The sequence below is a fragment of the Phoxinus phoxinus genome (assembly GCF_949152265.1).
Source record: "Phoxinus phoxinus genome assembly, chromosome: 15".
Classification (NCBI taxonomy): domain Eukaryota; kingdom Metazoa; phylum Chordata; class Actinopteri; order Cypriniformes; family Leuciscidae; genus Phoxinus; species Phoxinus phoxinus.
Genome location: NC_136890.1, coordinates 6,544,239 through 6,564,761, shown reverse-complemented (window position 1 = coordinate 6,564,761; position 20,523 = coordinate 6,544,239). Strand labels below are relative to the sequence as shown.

At 38.9% G+C, this 20,523-nt stretch overlaps 1 protein-coding gene across 2 annotated transcripts in view; it reads right to left on the bottom strand.

The window, feature by feature from the left end:
- prickle3 (prickle homolog 3) overlaps nucleotides 1-20,523 on the bottom strand; it is a 54,254-nt gene that overhangs the window by 11,465 nt on the left and 22,266 nt on the right. Inside the window, exons 1-6 of one of the 2 annotated variants that reach the window (XM_079637325.1) lie at nucleotides 15,832-15,957; nucleotides 11,365-11,548; nucleotides 9,822-9,935; nucleotides 9,540-9,677; nucleotides 7,706-7,909; nucleotides 7,261-7,447 (exon numbers count right to left, since the gene is read on the bottom strand). In XM_079637325.1, the coding sequence (XP_079493451.1) occupies nucleotides 7,261-7,447; nucleotides 7,706-7,909; nucleotides 9,540-9,677; nucleotides 9,822-9,935; nucleotides 11,365-11,475 (754 nt within the window). In that variant the 5' untranslated portion in view covers nucleotides 11,476-11,548; nucleotides 15,832-15,957. Of the gene's footprint in view, nucleotides 1-7,260; nucleotides 7,448-7,705; nucleotides 7,910-9,539; nucleotides 9,678-9,821; nucleotides 9,936-11,364; nucleotides 11,549-15,831; nucleotides 15,958-20,523 lie in introns of those variants that run through there. The other variant, XM_079637324.1, reaches the window with a different exon arrangement.

Here is a 20,523-nt window from a genome sequence, read left to right as displayed (position 1 = left end):
TGAATAATAATAATAAATATAGCTGCAAGCAGCAATCACCGGGGCCAAGCGCAAGCAAGACGACAAGACGTGCCAAAGTGGCTGAGAGTGAGAGATCAACTGCAGCAAGGAGCAATTGAAGACATTTAAAGATGAATTTTGGCAAAATGGTTGAAAAATCACATGCATTAACTTAAAAATATGATTTAATAGATTATCACTTTAGACCAATAGGTGGCGCAGTTACAAAACTGTTGTGATGTGGTCAGAGTGAAGTGACAATGACATATACAAAGTTTGGTGTCAATATGTCAAGGCATTGCAGATATAAAGCCTGAATAGTCATTTTGGCATCATGCCTCAACTTTGCCACTGCGGTATACGAAAACGGTTTCGTCTATCGACACGAAATCCATAACTTTTACTCGGCACGGTCTGGAGATGACACGATCCGATTTTGGTGAAAATCGGACGTTCGGTCTAGGAGGAGTTCGAAAAAGTAGGTTTTAAAAGAAAATAAAGATGGCGGACAGGAAGTTTGGCTGACTATGGCAAAATTGGTATCTATGTTTTCAGCATAACCCAATGAATCTATTGAGATCAGTGTCATTACAATAGGCAAATTTATTCAAAAGTTATTAGCATTTTTGGAAATTTCATTATAACTTTTGACCAAAAGGTGGCGCTGTCTCATAATCTTTTGAGTACCTTTAGGGCGTTGTACTGATGACCCATACTGAGTTTCGTAACGATACGTTCATGTGTTCATAAAATACAGCATTTTAGCACATAATTCGAAATGGCCGACAGCCAAAATGGCCGATATGGGAAAATTGAATATCAGTCAACTCAGCACGACGCCCTGAATCTAACGAGACCACTTTTGTGATTTTTGAACAAACCGTTCAGAAGTTATAAGCAAAAACATAAATTCTTCATATCTCCAGACCAGTAGGTGGCGCTGCGCCGAAACGCAGCATGTAGCCTCAGATCATGCTTGTGATGACATGTACCAAATTTGGTCTGAATCCGATAAAGCGTTGTGGAGATACGGCCTTACGTCTGTTTTCGCAAGCGCTACGTAAAATTTATTTGCGCGGTATTCGAGAACGGTAATTCGAATCAACTTGAATTCCATAACTTTTGGTTGTCCAGGTCTGGAGATGATCTGGTTCATTTTTCGTGAAATTCGGAGCAACGGCCTAGGAGGAGTTCGAAAAAGTAGGTTTTTCGGAAAATTCAAAATGGCGGGAAAACTATTATGACGGAAAATGACGTCATAGGGTGTAGTCGAATCGTCATGAGCTCAGGAATCAGAGGAAAAAAGAATTTTGTTTCTAGCCCTTGTGGTTCAAAAGTTATTAGCATAAACATGAGTGAAACTTTGGACAGCTGGTGGCGCTAGAGGGAATGAGTTGGAGACTCCAAATTTGCTATGGTGATAGTTCAGATTGTCCTCTATCACTGTGCCAATTTTCATAAGTTTCCCGCAAACGGTTCTATAGGCTGCCATAGACGCCCAGTCGGAAGAAGAAAAAGAAAAAGAAATATAGCTGCAAGCAGCAATCACCGGGGCCAAGCGCAAGCAAGACGACAAGACATGCCAAAGTGGCTGGGAGTGTGAGACCCACTGCAGCAAGGAGCAATTAAAGACATTTGAAGATGAATTTTGGCAAAATGGTTGAAAAATCACATACAATAACTAAAAATATGATTATCACTTTCGACCAATAGGTGGCGCAGTTACGAAACTGATGTGATGTGGTCAGAGTGAAGTGACAATGACACTTACAAAGTTTGGTGTCAATATGTCAAGGCATTGCAGATATAAAGCCTGAATAGTCATTTTGGCATCATGCCTCAACTTTGCCACTGCGGTATACAAAAACGGTTTTGTCTATCAACACGAAATCCATAACTTTTACTCGGCACGGTCTGGAGATGACACGATCCGATTTTGGTGAAAATTGGACGTTCGGTCTAGGAGGAGTTCGAAAAAGTAGGTTTTAAAAGAAAATAAAGATGGCGGACAGGAAGTTTGGCTGACTATGGCAAAATTGGTATCTATGTTTTCAGCATAACCCAAGGAATCTATTGAGATCAGTGTCATTACTATAGGCAAATTTATTCAAAAGTTATTAGCATTTTTGGAAATGTCATTATAACTTTTGACCAAAAGGTGGCGCTGTCTCATAATCTTTTGAGTACCTTTAGGGCGTTGTACTGATGACCCATACTGAGTTTCGTAACGATACGTTCATGCGTTCATAAAATACAGCATTTTAGCACATAATTCAAAATGGCCGACAGCCAAAATGACCGATATGGGAAAATTGGATATCAGTCAACTCAGCACGACGCCCTGAATCTAACGAGACCACTTTTGTGATTTTTGGACAAACCGTTCAGAAGTTATAAGCAAAAACATAAATTATTCATATCTCCGGACCAGTAGGTGGCGCTGCGCCGAAACGCAGCATGTAGCCTCAAGTCATGCTTGTGATGACATGTACCAAATTTGGTCTGAATCCGATAAAGCGTTGTGGAGATACAGCCTTACGTCTGTTTTTGCAAGCGCTACGTAAAATTTATTTGCGCGGTATTTGAGAACGGTAATTCGATTCAACTTGAATTCCATAACTTTTGGTCGTCAAGGTCTGGAGATGATCTGGTTCATTTTTCGTGAAATTCGGAGCAACGGCCTAGGAGGAGTTCGAAAAAGTAGGTTTTTCTGAAAATTCAAAATGGCGGGAAAACTATTATGACGGAAAATGACGTCATAGGGTGCAGTCGAATCGTCGTGAGCTCAGGAATCAGAGGAAAAAAGAATTTTGTTGATAGGCCTTGTGGTTCAAAAGTTATTAGCATAAACATGAGTGAAACTTTGGACAGCTGGTGGCGCTAGAGGGAATGAGTTGGAGACTCCAAATTTGCTATGGTGATAGTTCAGGCTGTCCTATATCACTGTGCCAATTTGTATAAGTTTCCCGCAAACGGTTCTATAGGCTGCCATAGACGCCCAGTCGGAAGAAAAAGAAAAAGAAGAATAAGAACGGGAACAGATACAATAGGTGCCCGCACCTTCAGTGCTTGGCCCCTAAATATAGCTGCAAGCAGCCATTACGGGGCCAAGCGCAAAAGCAGACGACGAGATATGCCTACATGGCTGAAAGTGTGAGACAAACTGCAGCAAGGAGCAATTAAAGACATTTGAAGATGAATTTTGGCAAAATGGTTGAAAAATCACATACAATAACTAAAAATATGATTATCACTTTCGACCAATAGGTGGCGCAATTACGAAACTGATGTGATGTGGTCAGAGTGAAGTGACAATGACACATACAAAGTTTGGTGTCAATATGTCAAGGCATTGCAGATATAAAGCCTGAATAGTCATTTTGGCATCATGCCTCAAATTTGCCGCTGCGGTATACGAAAACGGTTTCGTCTATCGACACGAAATCCATAACTTTTACTCGGCACGGTCTGGAGATGACACGATCCGATTTTGGTGAAAATCGGACGTTCGGTCTAGGAGGAGTTCGAAAAAGTAGGTTTTAAAAGAAAATAAAGATGGCGGACAGGAAGTTTGGCTGACTATGGCAAAATTGGTATCTATGTTTTCAGCATAACCCAAGGAATCTATTGAGATCAGTGTCATTACTATAGGCAAATTTATTCAAAAGTTATTAGCATTTTTGGAAATTTCATTATAACTTTTGACCAAAAGGTGGCGCTGTCTCATAAATTTTTGAGTACCTGTAGGGCGTTGTACTGATGACCCATACTGAGTTTCGTAACGATACGTTCATGCGTTCATAAAATACAGCATTTTAGCACATAATTCAAAATGGCCGACAGCCAAAATGGCCGATATGGGAAAATTGGATATCAGTCGACTCAGCACGATGCCCTGAATCTAACGAGACCACTTTTGTGATTTTTGGACAAACCGTTCAGAAGTTATAAGCAAAAATATAAATTCTTCATATCTCCGGACCAGTAGGTGGCGCTGCGCCGAAACGCAGCATGTAGCCTCAGGTCATGCTTGTGATGACATGTACCAAATTTGGTCTGAATCCGATAAAGCGTTGTGGAGATACGGCCTTACGTCTGTTTTCGCAAGCGCTACGTAAAATTTATTTGCGCGGTATTCGAGAACGGTAATTCGAATCAACTTGAATTCCATAACTTTTTGTCGGCATGGTCTGTAGATGATCTGATTCAATTTTCATGGAAATTGGAGCAACGGCCTAGGAGGAGTTTGAAAAAGTAGCTTTTTCGGAAAATTCAAAATGGCGGAAAACTTTTCATGGCGCAAAATGACGTCATTGGGTGCAATCGAATCGTCACGAGGTCAGGAATCAGAGGAAAAAAGAATTTTGTTTCTAGCCCTTGTGGTTCAAAAGTTATTAGAATAAACATGAGTGAAACTTTGGACAGTTGGTGGCGCTAGAGGGAATGACTTAGACACACCAAAATTGGTGTATTTAATGTTGGGACTGTCCTCTATCCGAATGTCAAACCATTACAACTTTCCCGCGATCGGTTCTATGGGCTGCCATAGACTCCCAGAGCGGAAGAAGAAGAAGAATTATTTTTGGTACGGGAACAGATACAATAGGTGCCCGCACCTTCAGTGCTTGGCCCCTAATAATAAGGGAACCTTTTTGCCATTTATAGTGCCACCTATGGTCCGATCTGCATGAAACTCGGCACGCTTGTTCACCATGTCATGACACATATGCTCAGCGATTTTCGTGATGTTCTGAGTTTTTGTTTAGGATTTATAGGCTTTTGACTGTATTTTGCCCCGCCCATTTTCCAAATGACCCTGTTATAGCCAACCAAATGCAAAAATTCTACTTTTTTTCAAAAACTATTGATCGAGAGAGTCCAGAGAAATGTCCTAGACTGGTTTGGCTCCGGTCGGGCGAAAAACCAGGGACTAGTTCGCAAAAGTAGGTTTTGGACAAAATTCGACATAGCAGAAATTTTTTCTGGCCTAAATCGAAATCGGAGATGGCCATTTTGTCCGCCTTGAGCCAAGGATTCCAACGATTTGGGGCACTTGATCCTGGGACAAACGGTCTAAGAGCTATGATCAATTTTGAACTTTTGGTTGCTGTAGCGCCACCTATGGGCCATTCGGGGTCATACTCTGATAGGTTGTCCCCAAATTGAGGCCTACCATCTGGCCAGGTTTCACGTCTCTAGGCCTTACGGTTTGGCCTGCACGATGCGTTTTACGAATCCTTAATTACAATAGGGTTTCAGCATTTCATGCTTGAACCCCTAATAAGATTGAAGGCTTTTTGCCAGTTACAGCGCCACCTATGGTCCGATCTCCATGAAACTCTGCATGCTTCCTCACCATGTTCTGACACATATGCTCATCAATTTTGGTGAAGTTCTGAATTTTCATATGGGATTTATAGGCTTTTTAGTGTATTTTGCCACGCCCCTTTTCTAAATGACCCTGTTACAGCCACCCAAATGCAAAAGTTCAACTTTTTTTTTCGATATTTATTGATCTAGAGAGTCCAGAGAAATGTCCTAGACTGGTTTGGTTCCGATCTGGTGAAAAACCTAGGACTAGTTTGCAAAAGTAGGTTTCGGACAAAATTCGACATAGCAGAAAATTTTTCTGGCCTAAATCGAAATTGGAGATAGCCATTTTGTCCGCCTTGAGCCAGGAATCACAGTGGTGTGAGACACTTGAGTCTAGGACAAACGGACTCTAGGAGTTATGGGCGATGTAGTACTTTTGCACTAAATCTGTAGCTGTAGCACAACGTAAAATTTGTTTGCGCGGTATTTGAGAACGGTTTGACGAATCAACACGAATTCCATAACTTTTTGTCGGTACAGTGTGGAGATGATACGATTCGATTTTGGTGAAAATCGGACAAACGGTCTAGGAGGAGTTCGACAAAGTAGGTTTTGACTGAAAATCAAGATGGCGGACAGGAAGTTCGGCCAAATATGGCAAACTTGGTATCTATGTTCTCAGCGTGACCCAGCGAATCTATTGAGACCAGTGGCATTTCAATAGGCAGATGTATTCAAAGGTTATTAGCCTTTTTGGAAATGTTGTTATAACTTTTGACCACAAGGTGGCGCTGTTTCGAAACTTCTCACGCTCCTTCAGGGCATCGTGCTGATGACCCATACCATGTTTCGTAACAATCCATTCATGCGTTCTTAAAATACAGCATTTTAGCACAAAATTCAAAATGGCCGACAGCCAAAATGGCCGACATGGTAAAATTGGATATCAGTCGACTCAGCATGTTGGCCTGAATCTAACGAGACCAATTTGATGATTTTTGGGCAAACTGTTCAGAAGTTATAAGCAAAAATAGCCATTTTTCATATCTCCGGACCAGTAGGTGGCGCTGCGCCGAAACGCAGCATGTAGCCTCAAGTCATGCTTGTGATGACATGTGGCAAATTTGGTCTGAATCCAACAAAGCGTTGCGGAGATACAGCCTTACGTCTGTTTTCGCAAGCGCTACGTAAAATTTGTTTGTGGGTTTTTTCGAAAATTGCTAAGCGAATCAACTTGAATTCCATAACTTTTTGTCGGCATGGTCTGTAGATGATCTGATTCAATTTTCATGGAAATTGGAGCAACGGCCTAGGAGGAGTTCGAAAAAGTAGCTTTTTCGGAAAATTCAAAATGGCGGAAAACTTTTCATGGCGCAAAATGACGTCATTGGGTGCAATCGAATCGTCACGAGGTCAGGAATCAGAGGAAAAAAGAATTTTGTTTCTAGCCCTTGTGGTTCAAAAGTTATTAGAATAAACATGAGTGAAACTTTGGACAGTTGGTGGCGCTAGAGGGAATGACTTAGACACACCAAAATTGGTGTATTTAATGTTGGGACTGTCCTCTATCCGAATGTCAAACCATTACAACTTTCCCGCGATCGGTTCTATGGGCTGCCATAGACTCCCAGAGCGGAAGAAGAAGAAGAATTATTTTTGGTACGGGAACAGATACAATAGGTGCCCGCACCTTCAGTGCTTGGCCCCTAAAAAGAAGAATAAGAACGGGAACAGATACAATAGGTGCCCGCACCTTCAGTGCTTGGCCCCTAATAATAGTAGGAACGGGAACAGAAACAATAGGTGCCTACGCACTTTCAGTGCTTGGCCCCTAAAAAGTGTCTCTTAATCCCCCTGGATCGCTGATGCATGACTGATGCTGCCAACATGGTTTACACTTTAGTTATATTTAAGAATAGATCTAGAGAGCGTTTTTTCTGTCCTCACCGATATGTTCTCCGCAGGTGTCGCAGTATTCGGCGTACAGGGACTCGTAGCAGCGGCAGCAGTAGGGCCGACTCTCTCTCATGATGTACCGCTGACCCCCCAGCGCCGCCTCGCACTCAAAACAGCAGAAATGCTTCATGTGCCAGTGCCGCCCCTCGGCCTCCGTACACTCGTCCGCAAAGATGACCTGAGGAAGATATAGTCTAAGGTCACGTGGCACCACCTCAGTTTCTGTTCCATTCGGTAAGTGATGCAGGGCTGGGAGCAAATTCAATTTAAGTTAATATGATAAAATGGGATTGTTGCAGGCCAGGATTGAACCTGTATCTCCTGCTGAGCACCAAGGCACATGTGTGATATGCACTACACAACCAATTCTGTCTCACTGATTGAATGAAAATAGAAACGATAGAGGTGAACTCTAGAGCTGAAGTGCAGCGCTCACCTCGTCGCAGGCCTGGCATCGGGGTTTGATGTGTTCAGCGTGGTGCCGCCCGCAGTAGATGTGTCCGTCCTGGTAGAAGTAGATGAGGTCGACCAGCAGCTCGTTACAGGAAGCGCACTGGAAACACTGAGGGTGCCAGCAGGAGCCGTGACCCGCACGTGACGCAAACACCGCTATGTCACCGCCGCTAATCTGCCTTCCACACTGATCAGCAGTCATAGAGGAGAGGGAAGGGAAAAAGAGAAAACAGAGGGATGGGAAGAGAGGGTTAGAAAGTCATAATTACAAGTTGAAAACTCAGCATTTTATGGAAGCCCTGACCGCTCCCACATGACCGCTGTGATGTCATATAACAACCAAGGTAGCAGTAACAGTTCAAGATCCCATGAAATCTCTGGATCAGTGCAATTTTTCTTCCCTGTATTGATTTATTTCCTCTTGAAACAGGAAGTTTGTGCAGGACACATCGAAGAAACGCCCCCTTTTTTATTAGCCATTCGTTTTTATCATAACGATCATTCATGATTTTCTGCTTCAGAGATACAAAATGATCACCTTTCAGTGAAAATTATATAACAATAATATAATAACAAAATAAAGCTCTATGATTTTTTAATGTTTGAAAGCAAAGAAGTTAAGATAAATATTGCAAAAAAATAAAGCAAAGAAATTAAGATAAATATTGTCATTTTACTGTTGTACTTAATATATCTTATTTTGCAATGCAATACAATTATTACTATAGTAAATACATTTTTCTTTATGCACATAATTGTTTATAATTTAATAAATATAATTAATTTAAATAATATTATGAATTGTACTGTAATTGATTATTATAACATATTAAATCTATATTGTATAGTACAATAGTGTTATTACTAAAGTGTTTCCTTTAATGATTAAATAATTTTATAATAAAATAAAATAAAATAAAACATTCAAATAATTATTATTATTTTAGGCCCCCTGTCCCCAGGAGACATTTTCATTCCACAGAGCATCTGATTGGACAAAAAAAGTCATCAATATTTTTGATACATTTCTTTTTATGAAAATGACTACATGTTTATATAAAACAGAATTTAGTTAAACTAGGTGGACATTTCTAGGCGAAATAATAGTTTATACTCATTTTTATCATCAATAATTCAAATGATTTATTGAACATTAAAAAATAACCCACTCAAGGTAGTTACAGTGATTTTACCATGAGAAAAAGAGTTAATTCTGCTTCAATACATCTAGTACCCTTTAACTTTGCTTTAACAGCACATCACTGTTCTTTAGCAGGGTGACACCTCTATAATAAAAAGCTATAATAAAGTCAAAATTATGAACTTCACAAGTAGAAATATGAAAGAAAGATTACAACTATGTTCTGTGTTTGATGACATAAAAACACACAAATCAACAGAACAAGACTTGTAATAATGTGCCTCTTCTCAACACAGTCACACCCTCTTGGCAGCTCCTCATCATCTGGAGTGCATTATGGGTGTTGAAATGTGGCAAAACACATGAAATATCGCAGGGGGTGTATGGAAAGTATGCGGTTTTATCTAGTACATATGCTATCTGACTTGGCACTGGCCAGACTGGTGTTTGAATTTATCACTGCATATCAGAAAGTTTCCAGAAGCCGCATGCCAGACGAGTGCCTCTTCTGCTCAAGCAGTTCTCCGCACACTCTATACTTGAGCTGAAGTGGTACTCGGCTAAGTATGCACTATTTCTGGAAGGAGGAAGTGTAAGTTCACATTTCAAGGGGATATTACAGCTGAAGAGTTGCATCCGGACTGATCTCATCAGCAGACTGTCCCTCGTTCTCTACCTGTTGACAGATGGCTCCAGTCATGGTGACTGGAAAAAGTCGTACGATGCCCCGGCCCAGATTCTCTCTCTTCCTTTGCTGGCTGAATAACTTCAATTCTTTCTTCTCTTCTTCATCCAGAGAGTTACAGTACTGAGGCTATGCACACACACACACACACATTTACAATACTGTTACAGCTCACGCAAGACCAACACAGACTTACAACATGACGTCATTAATGTATTCAGGCCAATGTGAATGATGAATTGATGAAGACACGCTAAGACTGAGGGGCTTTACCTCGCTGTCATGGGCTGGCAGCTGGTGCAAGAGCTGTTTAATACGGTATCGTTCTCCTGGACTGTTCACGTACGGGACCTTGTCCTCTGGAATACAGCTGAAGTATTGATAAACCTGTACATAGAAGAACACAAAAACACACATATAATAGTGTGACAGATTATGTCTGGGGTCTTAGGAATCCTTTTTATTTTCCCCCAAATTCCGTAATATTTTCCCCCAAATTCATTTTTTTTTCTTCATCAAATGAAGATGTATCAATTCATTTTTTTAAAGGGGTCATGAACTGGCTTTAAAAATATATATATATTGGTGTGTGAGGTCAACTTATGACGTTCGCTTGGTTTTAACATTCAAAAACATCAAAATGAATAAGTAATCGGCTATTTTCTACCCTGGTTTTGAGCCTAGCTCCTGAAACGCTCGGTTTTTATGGGCGTGACGCATTGAAGACTTGGAAGTAAACGCCCACTGCTATGATTGGATAACAGTTTTGCATATTATAATGAGTTTCATGTAATGCGTGAATTGGTGGGTGGGGCTAAACAGGAAGTAGCCGTTGAAAAACCTGTCGTTCGCTGGGCCTGGTGTCAGTAAAAGCTTTTATTGGACTAACAAGGAAGTTTTCAGTTCTGAAATTTACAGGATATTCTTATAATATGATGACCTCTTATATGTCAAAAGCTCAAGCAAAATTTGATTTCTCAGTTCATCACCCCTTTAAGTTTTAATAGTTTTATTATTATTACTTTGAGAAATACATTCTACTGTACAATAGTAATAATATTTTTCCTGAAGGTAAACCAGTTCGCAAACCAGTTTAATTCGAACAGAAAAGCAAGCATGCGTGATTTGGCATGGCAGCTAATCTGAATAATAAATAACCATTCCCTTACCTAATGCAGCAAAGCAAATGTTTTATTCAAATTCTGAATGAAATGTATATTGCCTAGAAAGCTAAATCACTAAAAAGCTGTCGCTCGTCTCTATTTATCGCGATCTCACAAAGTTTCAAAGTTATAATCAATGAAGCTGACTGTGCAATGCATCTCTTATTCAGCCTCAACACTTTATTTGTTAGAAGTTAACTTGTAACGAGAAGATTTGTGTGAGTTCAGAAGTCAGCTCTGGAAAGTGGACAAAAACTGACGTTTTGAGTGGTGAGTGGATTCACAACAGACATGTTTGTGAACTAAATTTGCCAAATTTCATGACATTCGATATTATACTGTCAATTTTTATGACTGGATTTCACAATTCCATCAGCGTTTGCCTCATCACAAGAATCATTTGCCAAAAAAAAAAAAAAAAAATGCATAAACCATTAGTTGCATTTACACATAGGTACAGTCTCGAATGTTATAAATGGGCAGTTATTGGCCATGATCAAATGAAATGCAGAACTGAACATCAACACTGGCGCTACACAGGACAGCTGAGGTGAAAAAGGGCAGCTTGAGGCTGTGATTGGCTGATTCAGACCAAACGCTCACTTAACACTTTACTTTGACGTAAATTTGACTTTGACTGTTTCCAGGTTCACCTGCTCAGGCTTGATTCCGGGCGGCACCCAGGCGTACTCTTCCGAGGCGCAGCCCGAGTCGTCGTCGGATATGGAGTGCCTCTGGAAGTCTGACACCAGCTTCATCATCATTCTCTCCAGCTGGCCGGGCACCGAGCGCACCACATGCTCTTCCCGCACACACTTACAGTGCACACAGATCTTCCTGTGGAAACAGGTCAGCAGAGGGGTGTTGAGTGGACAGACTGGACACTGACAATCCAACACAACTGAAAATGACACTTTCAACACAAGGATTTAGGGGAATAAGGGAAATTAATTTGGACTGCACCATATTAAAAATAAAACTGACATTGCAATATTTCACTTTTCTGCAATATATATTGTGACTTGAATAGCTCTATTTGGAAAGAGTCATTCTAGAATGATTTGGGGTGGTTTTGTTGGCAAAAGCATCTGCATCGAAAATGGAAAAAAAAGAGCTGAAAAATTACTTTTTACTCTGAAGAATGGTTTGAAGCATGAAATCCTTTTAAGGCTGAATGATAAAAAATAAAAAAATTAAATAAAAAGAACAACAACAACAACTCTTTCCACTTGCATAAAAAAAAAACTACTGTCAGGATTTACTAAAGTCACGCAGTGAAAAATGTGCTGAAAAGGCATGGACAGGGTTATTTTTGCAGATGACCTTATTGCTAATCCATTTGTAGGAGTTTACCTTCCAGACTCAATATTTATGAGAGGAGAGTATTTAAATGAATGCAAGGTGATTTACTAAGGTTTGCCCTGGACAATTTACCGGTATTTCTGCCATTATTTACTGCACAAAAAAAGCACGTCTTAAACCAGACGCTAATGTGCGCTGCTCTTGGTAGATTGAGTTGGTCATTATGGAAATGATCCGGCTGCGTCGGTGTTCTTTAATTTGCTCACCGTCAGTAGATCACGTGCAGAACTTCACACTCCCATCGGCGCTATTACGGGATTGCGCTCTAAGGCTAATTTGCTCTGTTTAGTAAATCTGGCCCTATATGTCTTAATTTTCAAATGGTTTACCATCAAGCTTTTATGTTTATGGTGCAGGCAAATAAATACACTTGCTGCCAGTTTCAGAGTGAAGGCACTGTATGTTCATTTACACGTGTGCAGCTCACAGCGTCTCAGAACGGCTTGAGTCACGGTAAATGATTCAAGCTGTTCTTCTGAGTCTCTGAAACACTATCATGAACCACACTTTGAAACCGCTAGCACATACTGTATATTTACAGGATAAACGCATCCTGCACCATATCGCTTTTATTTCAAAATATCATGCAACCCTAGAATGAATACAACGTTTCATAAAAATTGTTATTTAAACTGTTGAGGCAAACAAAATCATCCTTCAGTATTTCCTTCAAAGGACAGTTCACTCAAAAATAAAAGTTCTGTCATCTACTTGCATCATGCTGGGACATGTCCTAATTTCCATAGTGAAAGTGAATGCAGACTAAGCTCCAAAAAAGCTATATAATAGGCATATAACACTACGATACGACTATATTCCAAGTCTGATATTGCTTTGTGTGAGAAACAGACTAGGGCTGGGCATATAATAAATCATAATAAATGTTTCAATTTCAATTTTGGCTTCCAACGATTATGCACACCTTCCTCTCCTTTACAGCGGTGCGCTTTCATTCCTCCCAAAAATCCTGAACTTTTCAATCAGCCAGATAACTCAGTGTTGTAAAATGCAGTCTCTACTGTTTCTAAACCGGAGGACGTGCTTGATATTAAACCATGTTATTAAAAACACATTAAGTAGCAAAAGAGACAATGTTCACCAGGCGGCTTTCTGTGTGCGCACCGAGACTGAGCCGAACGCAGATATTCAGTGTATACGTGGGCTTCGGATACACGCCTCAACGGTCAAATAGCAGACATGCAAAAAGTCAAATTGCCGTTTTTGCGAGTATTCTCGTAAACACAGTCTGTTTTGTCTTAAGTGAACATACACAGTTAAGAAAGAAAGCACTTGTGTAACAGTATTGCATCCGTGCATTCGGTCTTAAAGTGACAGCAGCCTAATAAACCTGCTGATAACCAAACAACAAAAGACAAAGAAAATTCATTCACTAAACTCTAAACTTGACTAAATAAATTAAGTAGCTTTAATAAGGCTTAATCAATATTTAATTAAACAGTAATGGAAGCTTAACAGTTGATGGTAGCCATTGACTTCCATAGTATTATAATATGTATGTGTGTGCATGTATGTGTGTTTATATATATATTAAAACACACACATATTATATATATATATACACACAATTTTTTCGGTAGATGCGATAAATCAATTTGACAGCACTTTTTATATTTATTTTCAAATTATTTATTGCTAATATTGTGTAAAATAAATATAAATATTAATTTAATTTAATTTCAGCAATTGTTATTCATGTGTTTTTAAAAGAAATAGTGTGATATTCCGCCTTTTCAGTGGAATGTGGAACGCTCTGCCCTTCTGTATTAGATCTGCATCATCACTATCTGTTTTTAAATCTGAGTTATCTTTTTAATGTGGCTTATAATCAATGAAGAAGTTTTATTGCACTGTATTTTAGTAATTATATTGTATTGTCCAATTGATCTGTTTATATTGTGCGGCACATTGGTCAACCCTGTTTAATGGATGCTATATAAATTACATTCACATTGACATATTAATCAGCTTTATATTAGCAATCGGCCACCCTGCTTTCTAAGATGTCGACACTGGAAATTAAAAAAATCATTATCGGTCAAACACTAATAATCCCATTCTTCATTTCTGACTTTGGTCAAACCCTGTCACCAACATTCCTGAGCATCAGCGGACACAACTGATGTTCATGACACCATTATTACTTCTCAAAACAGACAATCATTTCAGGCAGGAGATTCAAGCCTAAAAGATCTTACATCAACTCATGTTGACTTAACACTAAAATCAAATGTAGAAACCGACCCTGCAAACAAAAAAGAAAATGTTTGTCTTCATCAAAATTAGATCACCAAAGTTTGCCTTTGCTATGACTTTTTTTCTCCAGCTGATGTTACCAAGCACTCTTATTTTTCAGGCCCTAACTCAGAAGTACATCATTACAGAAGAAATCTGGGTTGCAAATGGCTTTTCATGTTGGTTTCAAGAATAAGGCCTAATCACACGTCTAACAATACATCTAATCGCACATTAAATCACGATTATAGCTATTCACACATTTCACACTAAAAAAAAAAAATATCTGAAAATGATTAACACTGCACTGAAAGCAAACATTAATATACACACAAGTTTAATACTATTTAAAAGAAGAAAATAAAAAGTTGTGCATGCAGACAGGCCTGTCCCACTGCATTGGTTTCACACCTCACCCTGAATTACTTAACCTACTGTTGTCACAGCAATTTAATTAATGACATCTATTAATGACAACGTGATCTAATGTTTCTGATGAAGACCAGCACAGCAGGTTCATCCATGGCAACTACTGGAACAATGGCTAGAGTCACGGATCGTACACTTCACTACACAGCCAAACTCATGCCAACAAAAGCGCTTTAAACCACAAACATACACCAAATGACTTTACACACAATTAAAAACATAACCAACCTTCACTTTTTTTTTTTTTTTTTCATTTAACCAAACCTGTGAAACCTTGAAAAATGAAAGGAGGCCAATGTTATTTTGGACCCCATTGACTTTCATTGTACACACTAAATCTAAATAAAGTTTGCACCATATTTGATATATCAGGATATTATGGTTTATATAGTATGATATAGTGAGAAAATAGAGCTTTAAAAAAAAACAATTCCTGTTAAATTGATGCCCAAACTAAGCAGAAATATGCCATTTGGTGAAGTTGCTGGTATTTATATGGTGAAAAAGTAAGATGAAATTAAATGAATTAATGAATGAAATTCCTATTAATATGTGAGATGATATATAAATGCTTAGTTTTATGATCAAGGCTCTGTAGTTTTGATTCTGAGGGGCAAAACATAGAATGCAATGCAAGACAATGATGATTAAGAGAAAAACAAATAAATATTCCTCATAAGCCTGATCATATTTGATACACATTTTAACATGATTTTTCTAAAAAGTAAATGATGTACGGATAATCAAGTAAACCAAAGTTGCTTGAGTCCAGTAAATGTTCATCTTGAAAAAGTATGAACATAAAACAAAATATATATTATAATGATATAAAAGTTATTCTTATGTTGACTTGCCTATACAGTTTGAGATGCTTTAATATCACTTGAATCTCCTTGATGAAACGATAACAATTTGTTTAAAAAAGATCTGTAAAATGTAATTATTTTTTACTATGCAGTAAGAGCTTTATAACGTCATAGCAGTAGACAATATAGCACATCTCTCCTACCTTACTGCTTTAATAGATTAACAATAATCTCTAAAACATCAGATTAAGAGAATGAACAAATACGTACGGAATACAGTTCAAGAATCAGCCGGAAAATGTCCAGGTGCGACACACTTTTGTCTAATCCTAATCCTGTCCCACAACACAACACAACAAACCTCGTCCTCGGACTGAGCGCTGCCAGAGACTGATGAGCGGCGGGCGCGCGTGTCACAGTCTGAAGGCCCGCTCATTGGGCGGCACTGATGATATCACACCACTTGTGAGATCAGTTTTCTCTCTATCTCATGCTTAAAATGAGGTCAAAGCCGGGTCTTCAAGTCCACACGGAGGTGAAACGGGAAAACTGTGGCGGTTCATGTGTGTGTGTGTGGAAGGGGTGGGGGTTTAATCCTTCTCAGTACAGTTACGGGATAAGCGCTGCTGTTCTCTTAAAGTCAGACATCAGTTCATTTTAATGGACAGCTACAGCCATAATGTCAAATAGAGCAGATGAGTGCATACTAAACAAAACAGCGTCACTATATTAGTGTGTCTATTGTATAACACCTCAGATGGGGTTTGGTGGCAGGGGCGGGATGGACGCGCACAAGCACAGATGGAAGACAAAAGCTGCTTTTCACTGATTTTACTCTCTTCCTCCACTCCACCTATCCACCAATCCCTTCTTCTCTGGATAAGCTGCCACTCCCAACTTGCTTGTATATAAAGTCTCTTCTGCTCACCAAGGCTGCATTTATTTGATCAACAATTCAGTAAAAACAATTATATGGTGAAATCTTATTATCATTTAGAATATCTGTTTTATATTTTAAAATCTAATTTATTCCCGTGATCAAAGCTGAATTTTCAGCTTCGGCACTACAGTCGTCAGTCACATGATCCTTCCGAAATAATTATAATACAAAGTATGTTGTGCTTCGTAATATTTTTGTGGAAACCACACTGTAAAAAAAAAAAGGGTTGTTTAAAAAAATAAAACAAATCCTGGCTGCTGTGGTTTACAATAATTCTGTAAAAAATAATTTTTTTTTTTTTTTTTTCTCATACCTCCCCATTCCTTCTCTCCTATTCATTCTTTTAAACAGGCTAATGCAATTAACTATATTCAGAGAAGAAAAAACACTCAAAGATCCTCTCTCTCTCTCGCTTTCTCTCTCTCTCTCTCTCTCTCTCTCAACAGCGGGTAACACACAAATTGTACAAATTTTCGCAGATTTTGTGCTCAGATCAAAAGTGTGCGCACATAAAAAGCCACCTCTCAGCACTAAATTGAGTTATTTTCCGCTGCTTATTGCACTTAAAAAGTCAAATACACACAAAATAATGTCAAAATACCGATCTTGGCGAGTATTCACGTAAACACTCAGTTATGTTTTAAGTAGGGCTGTCCGTTACACGCGTTATTAACGGCGTTAGCGCAAACCCATTTTAACGGCGTCAATTTTTTTATCGCGAGATTAACGCCTAGCAAACTTTGTAGTTTTTTTCACATGCTTTTGCAACAACTAGTAACTACAATACCACACCGGATCTAGCTAGACCAGAAACAAAACAACAGGCACGCCGCACACACTTGTTTGGGCTTGCGATGCGAACCGGCCAAAGAGTGAACGAGAAGCGCAGCGCCGAGCCGTGTCTAGGACAACTGAGCGCGTCTAGCACATCGGACGCGCGCTTTCTCAGTTTATGGCCAGCAATAAAAACGCTGAATGGCGCCGCCGGTGTGTGTACACTCATAGACAATAATGTGTTCGAATTTTAAATACGAGGCGCTGCGCGACGCGGCGCTTCTCGTCTGAACGTTACGTTTTGAGTGGATGAATGATGAGTGCGAGACGCCGAAATGCCAATAAGATTCTGAGTGGAAAGTTTATTTTTAAAAAGTTGCCAAATGGTTCAATTGACAAGACCAAAGTGATCTGTGTGTTTTGTCGTTGTGAACTGAGCTATCATCGCAGCATGTAGTCGTAGCAGTCTGAACTTGATGGCCAAGCACACACACAGCTGATGCGTTTCTATAACGTTACCTCGTCAGTATTTCTTTCACCCTTTTATTGATGGACAGTGTTACATTGTGTGAGAGATTATTTGCTCCAAGTGAGAATGTTAGTGTGAAATTGAACACATATGCCAATGTTGTTTTCAATAAAAAAAAACATTTGCACAAAGCAAGCCGATCCACTTTTCCATGTTGATAAGAGCATTAAAATGAGAAAAAATAATGGGACAAAAAGAAATCAAGAGACATTTAGAATTGATAAAAATGTGTGATTAATCGCGAGTTAACTATGACATTAATGCGATTAATCGCGATTAAATATTTTAATCGTTTGACAGCCCTAGTTTTAAGTGAACATAAACAGATGAGAAAGAAAACGCATGTGTAACAGTGTAATGGATCGGTGCGTCTGCTCTTAAAGTGACAGCAGCCTAATAAACCTGCTGCCAAATTATGAAATTATGAGAAAATATATAATAGGTTTCCCCCATGTTATCGATGTAAACATTGTGGCCAGTGAAAATGCTGAGTGGCTAGTAACTTTAAAAAACGACTAGCTACAGTGGCTGGTGAGCAAAAAAGTTAATGTCGAGCCCTGATAACAACAACCATAATAAATGCAGGTATAAAAGACAAAAAGTCACATGAAGAATCGCGAATAAGTCATTCACGCAAACACAAAATACCATCATGGTAACACACGACACTAAAATAATGCAATAAACATTCATTAATGTTTTGGGGTTTTGGGCAAAAGTCGGTGCATTCATGTTGATAATCTCTAAATAATACTTCATATTCATTGAACTCCACACAATCTCTGAATGAGAGCTAACAGGAAAGCTTACATAAATGGCATATTCTGCCCTATTGTTCCCAGAAGGGACAAACAAAGATTAGCACACCACAAGAACAGTGTGGAAACGTTACGGCTCAGGCATAAGCACTGGTCAACAGGTTCACCCATGCTGGTTAAGCTCTGCTGGCAAAAGCCATCCTGACCCAAGATCAACATGCAATCTGTTGCCAGATGTGTCCTGAAGACACGCTGCATGTGCAGATGGTATGACTGCACATGATGATGTCACACACATCTGCCAATCCATTCATTCATCCTATGCACATGTATTTACACAGAAAACATTTGCAATATTGTGACATACAGTCTATGATAAATCAAAGACGATCGGTATGCGATGTCTCAATTCGATTTGAAGTCCAATTTTTCCAATGTTTTCCAATATTTGAATACTTGCAATACATTCAATAGTGTTTGGTTGTCGATACTGAATTAACCAACATATTGTGATCATTTTAATCATGCTTTTATTTGGAAAGTTCATTTTTCCAGTAGGACGTGGGCTTTCATGTCTCATATGTGTCTCAGCGACAAATAAGATGCATTCATGTCTGAGTGTCTGTAGTAAAAAAAATATTTATCTATGTGAATTAGTTATTTCAAACTTTATAAAATTAAATATTTCGAAAAATGTATTCACACCATTGTTCGTGTCATTGCTCAAAAATGCACTGAAAAGATCCCATGGCATTTTACAAACTTTAAAATATTTTCTTGTATTGTCGCATATAAATAAAAATTAATACAAATAATTCTTGTGAAAAACATACCATAATTAAACATTTTATAAACACATTATTATTGTATGTGTGCATTAAACCATTTGAATATAGGGTACAACAGCTGTTTGGTTTCCCTTGATTGAAACCATAACTATACAACTTTTGAGAATAAGATTTAAGACTATTATACAAGACTAATCAAGGTTAAAGAATAAAACCACTGCATACCTGAACCAATGCTGCACACTAATAATGCTGTTTATTAAGATTACAAATCATGTACAGAAACGCTGGCATCTTTCTAACTATAATTAAACACTGACATTTTTATGATGATCTGCCACATTTAGACCCAAAAAGTACAATAATCATGCAACCTAACTGTCAAAGAAAGATATTGGAATGAGAACATTTTAACGTGAATGACAATATCTCCCACTTTCAGACACTCATTTTCCCCACAGTACAATAGTCACGTAACTTATTGAAAAAGCTTCATTTTTCTGTTCCTATAAGTTGTATTAAAAAGCTTGTCTGCAAAATCTAAGGGTGCATATTTCACAAATTTTTGAGACATTCTTTAAAACTGAATAAACACTCCAAAGAAAGTTCCTACAAGCACATAAACACACTTTTGCCAAACTAATATCGATACACATCATCATCATCACTATACTATTGCCGTTATGATTGTCATTCTTCTGAACAAACTTCCTGTCAGATTAGTTCAAACACAACACTTCACAAGATCATAGGTAACTGAACACTAGGTGACCAGCACTGAGTATATTACCTGTAGTCCTGACACGGCAAAATCCCTTTTTAAGAGTCGTAATATGTTGAATTGTTCAGACCTAAGGTGGTTTAAGCAAGTTAGCCATTCTTCAATGACCTGGTAGTGAACAAAACGTCATCCCGCTGGAGCCGAGTCAAATGACAGTGGTCTCTATTGCTTGACTCTTCCCCCTCAGGCCGCTGAAGCCAACACTGATCCCAGACAATAGATTCTCCCTTCACAAGCCCTCCCCTCGGCCTCCTCCCTCACCAACAACATGTTTCAGATTTCCCCTTTCAAACATGCTCTATAGCAGCTCATGTGATAGGAAGCATGTACAGTATGAAGCTGCGTCTCTTTTGACGCTTTCATCTTCAAAGAATAGTCTGGGTTTAATACAA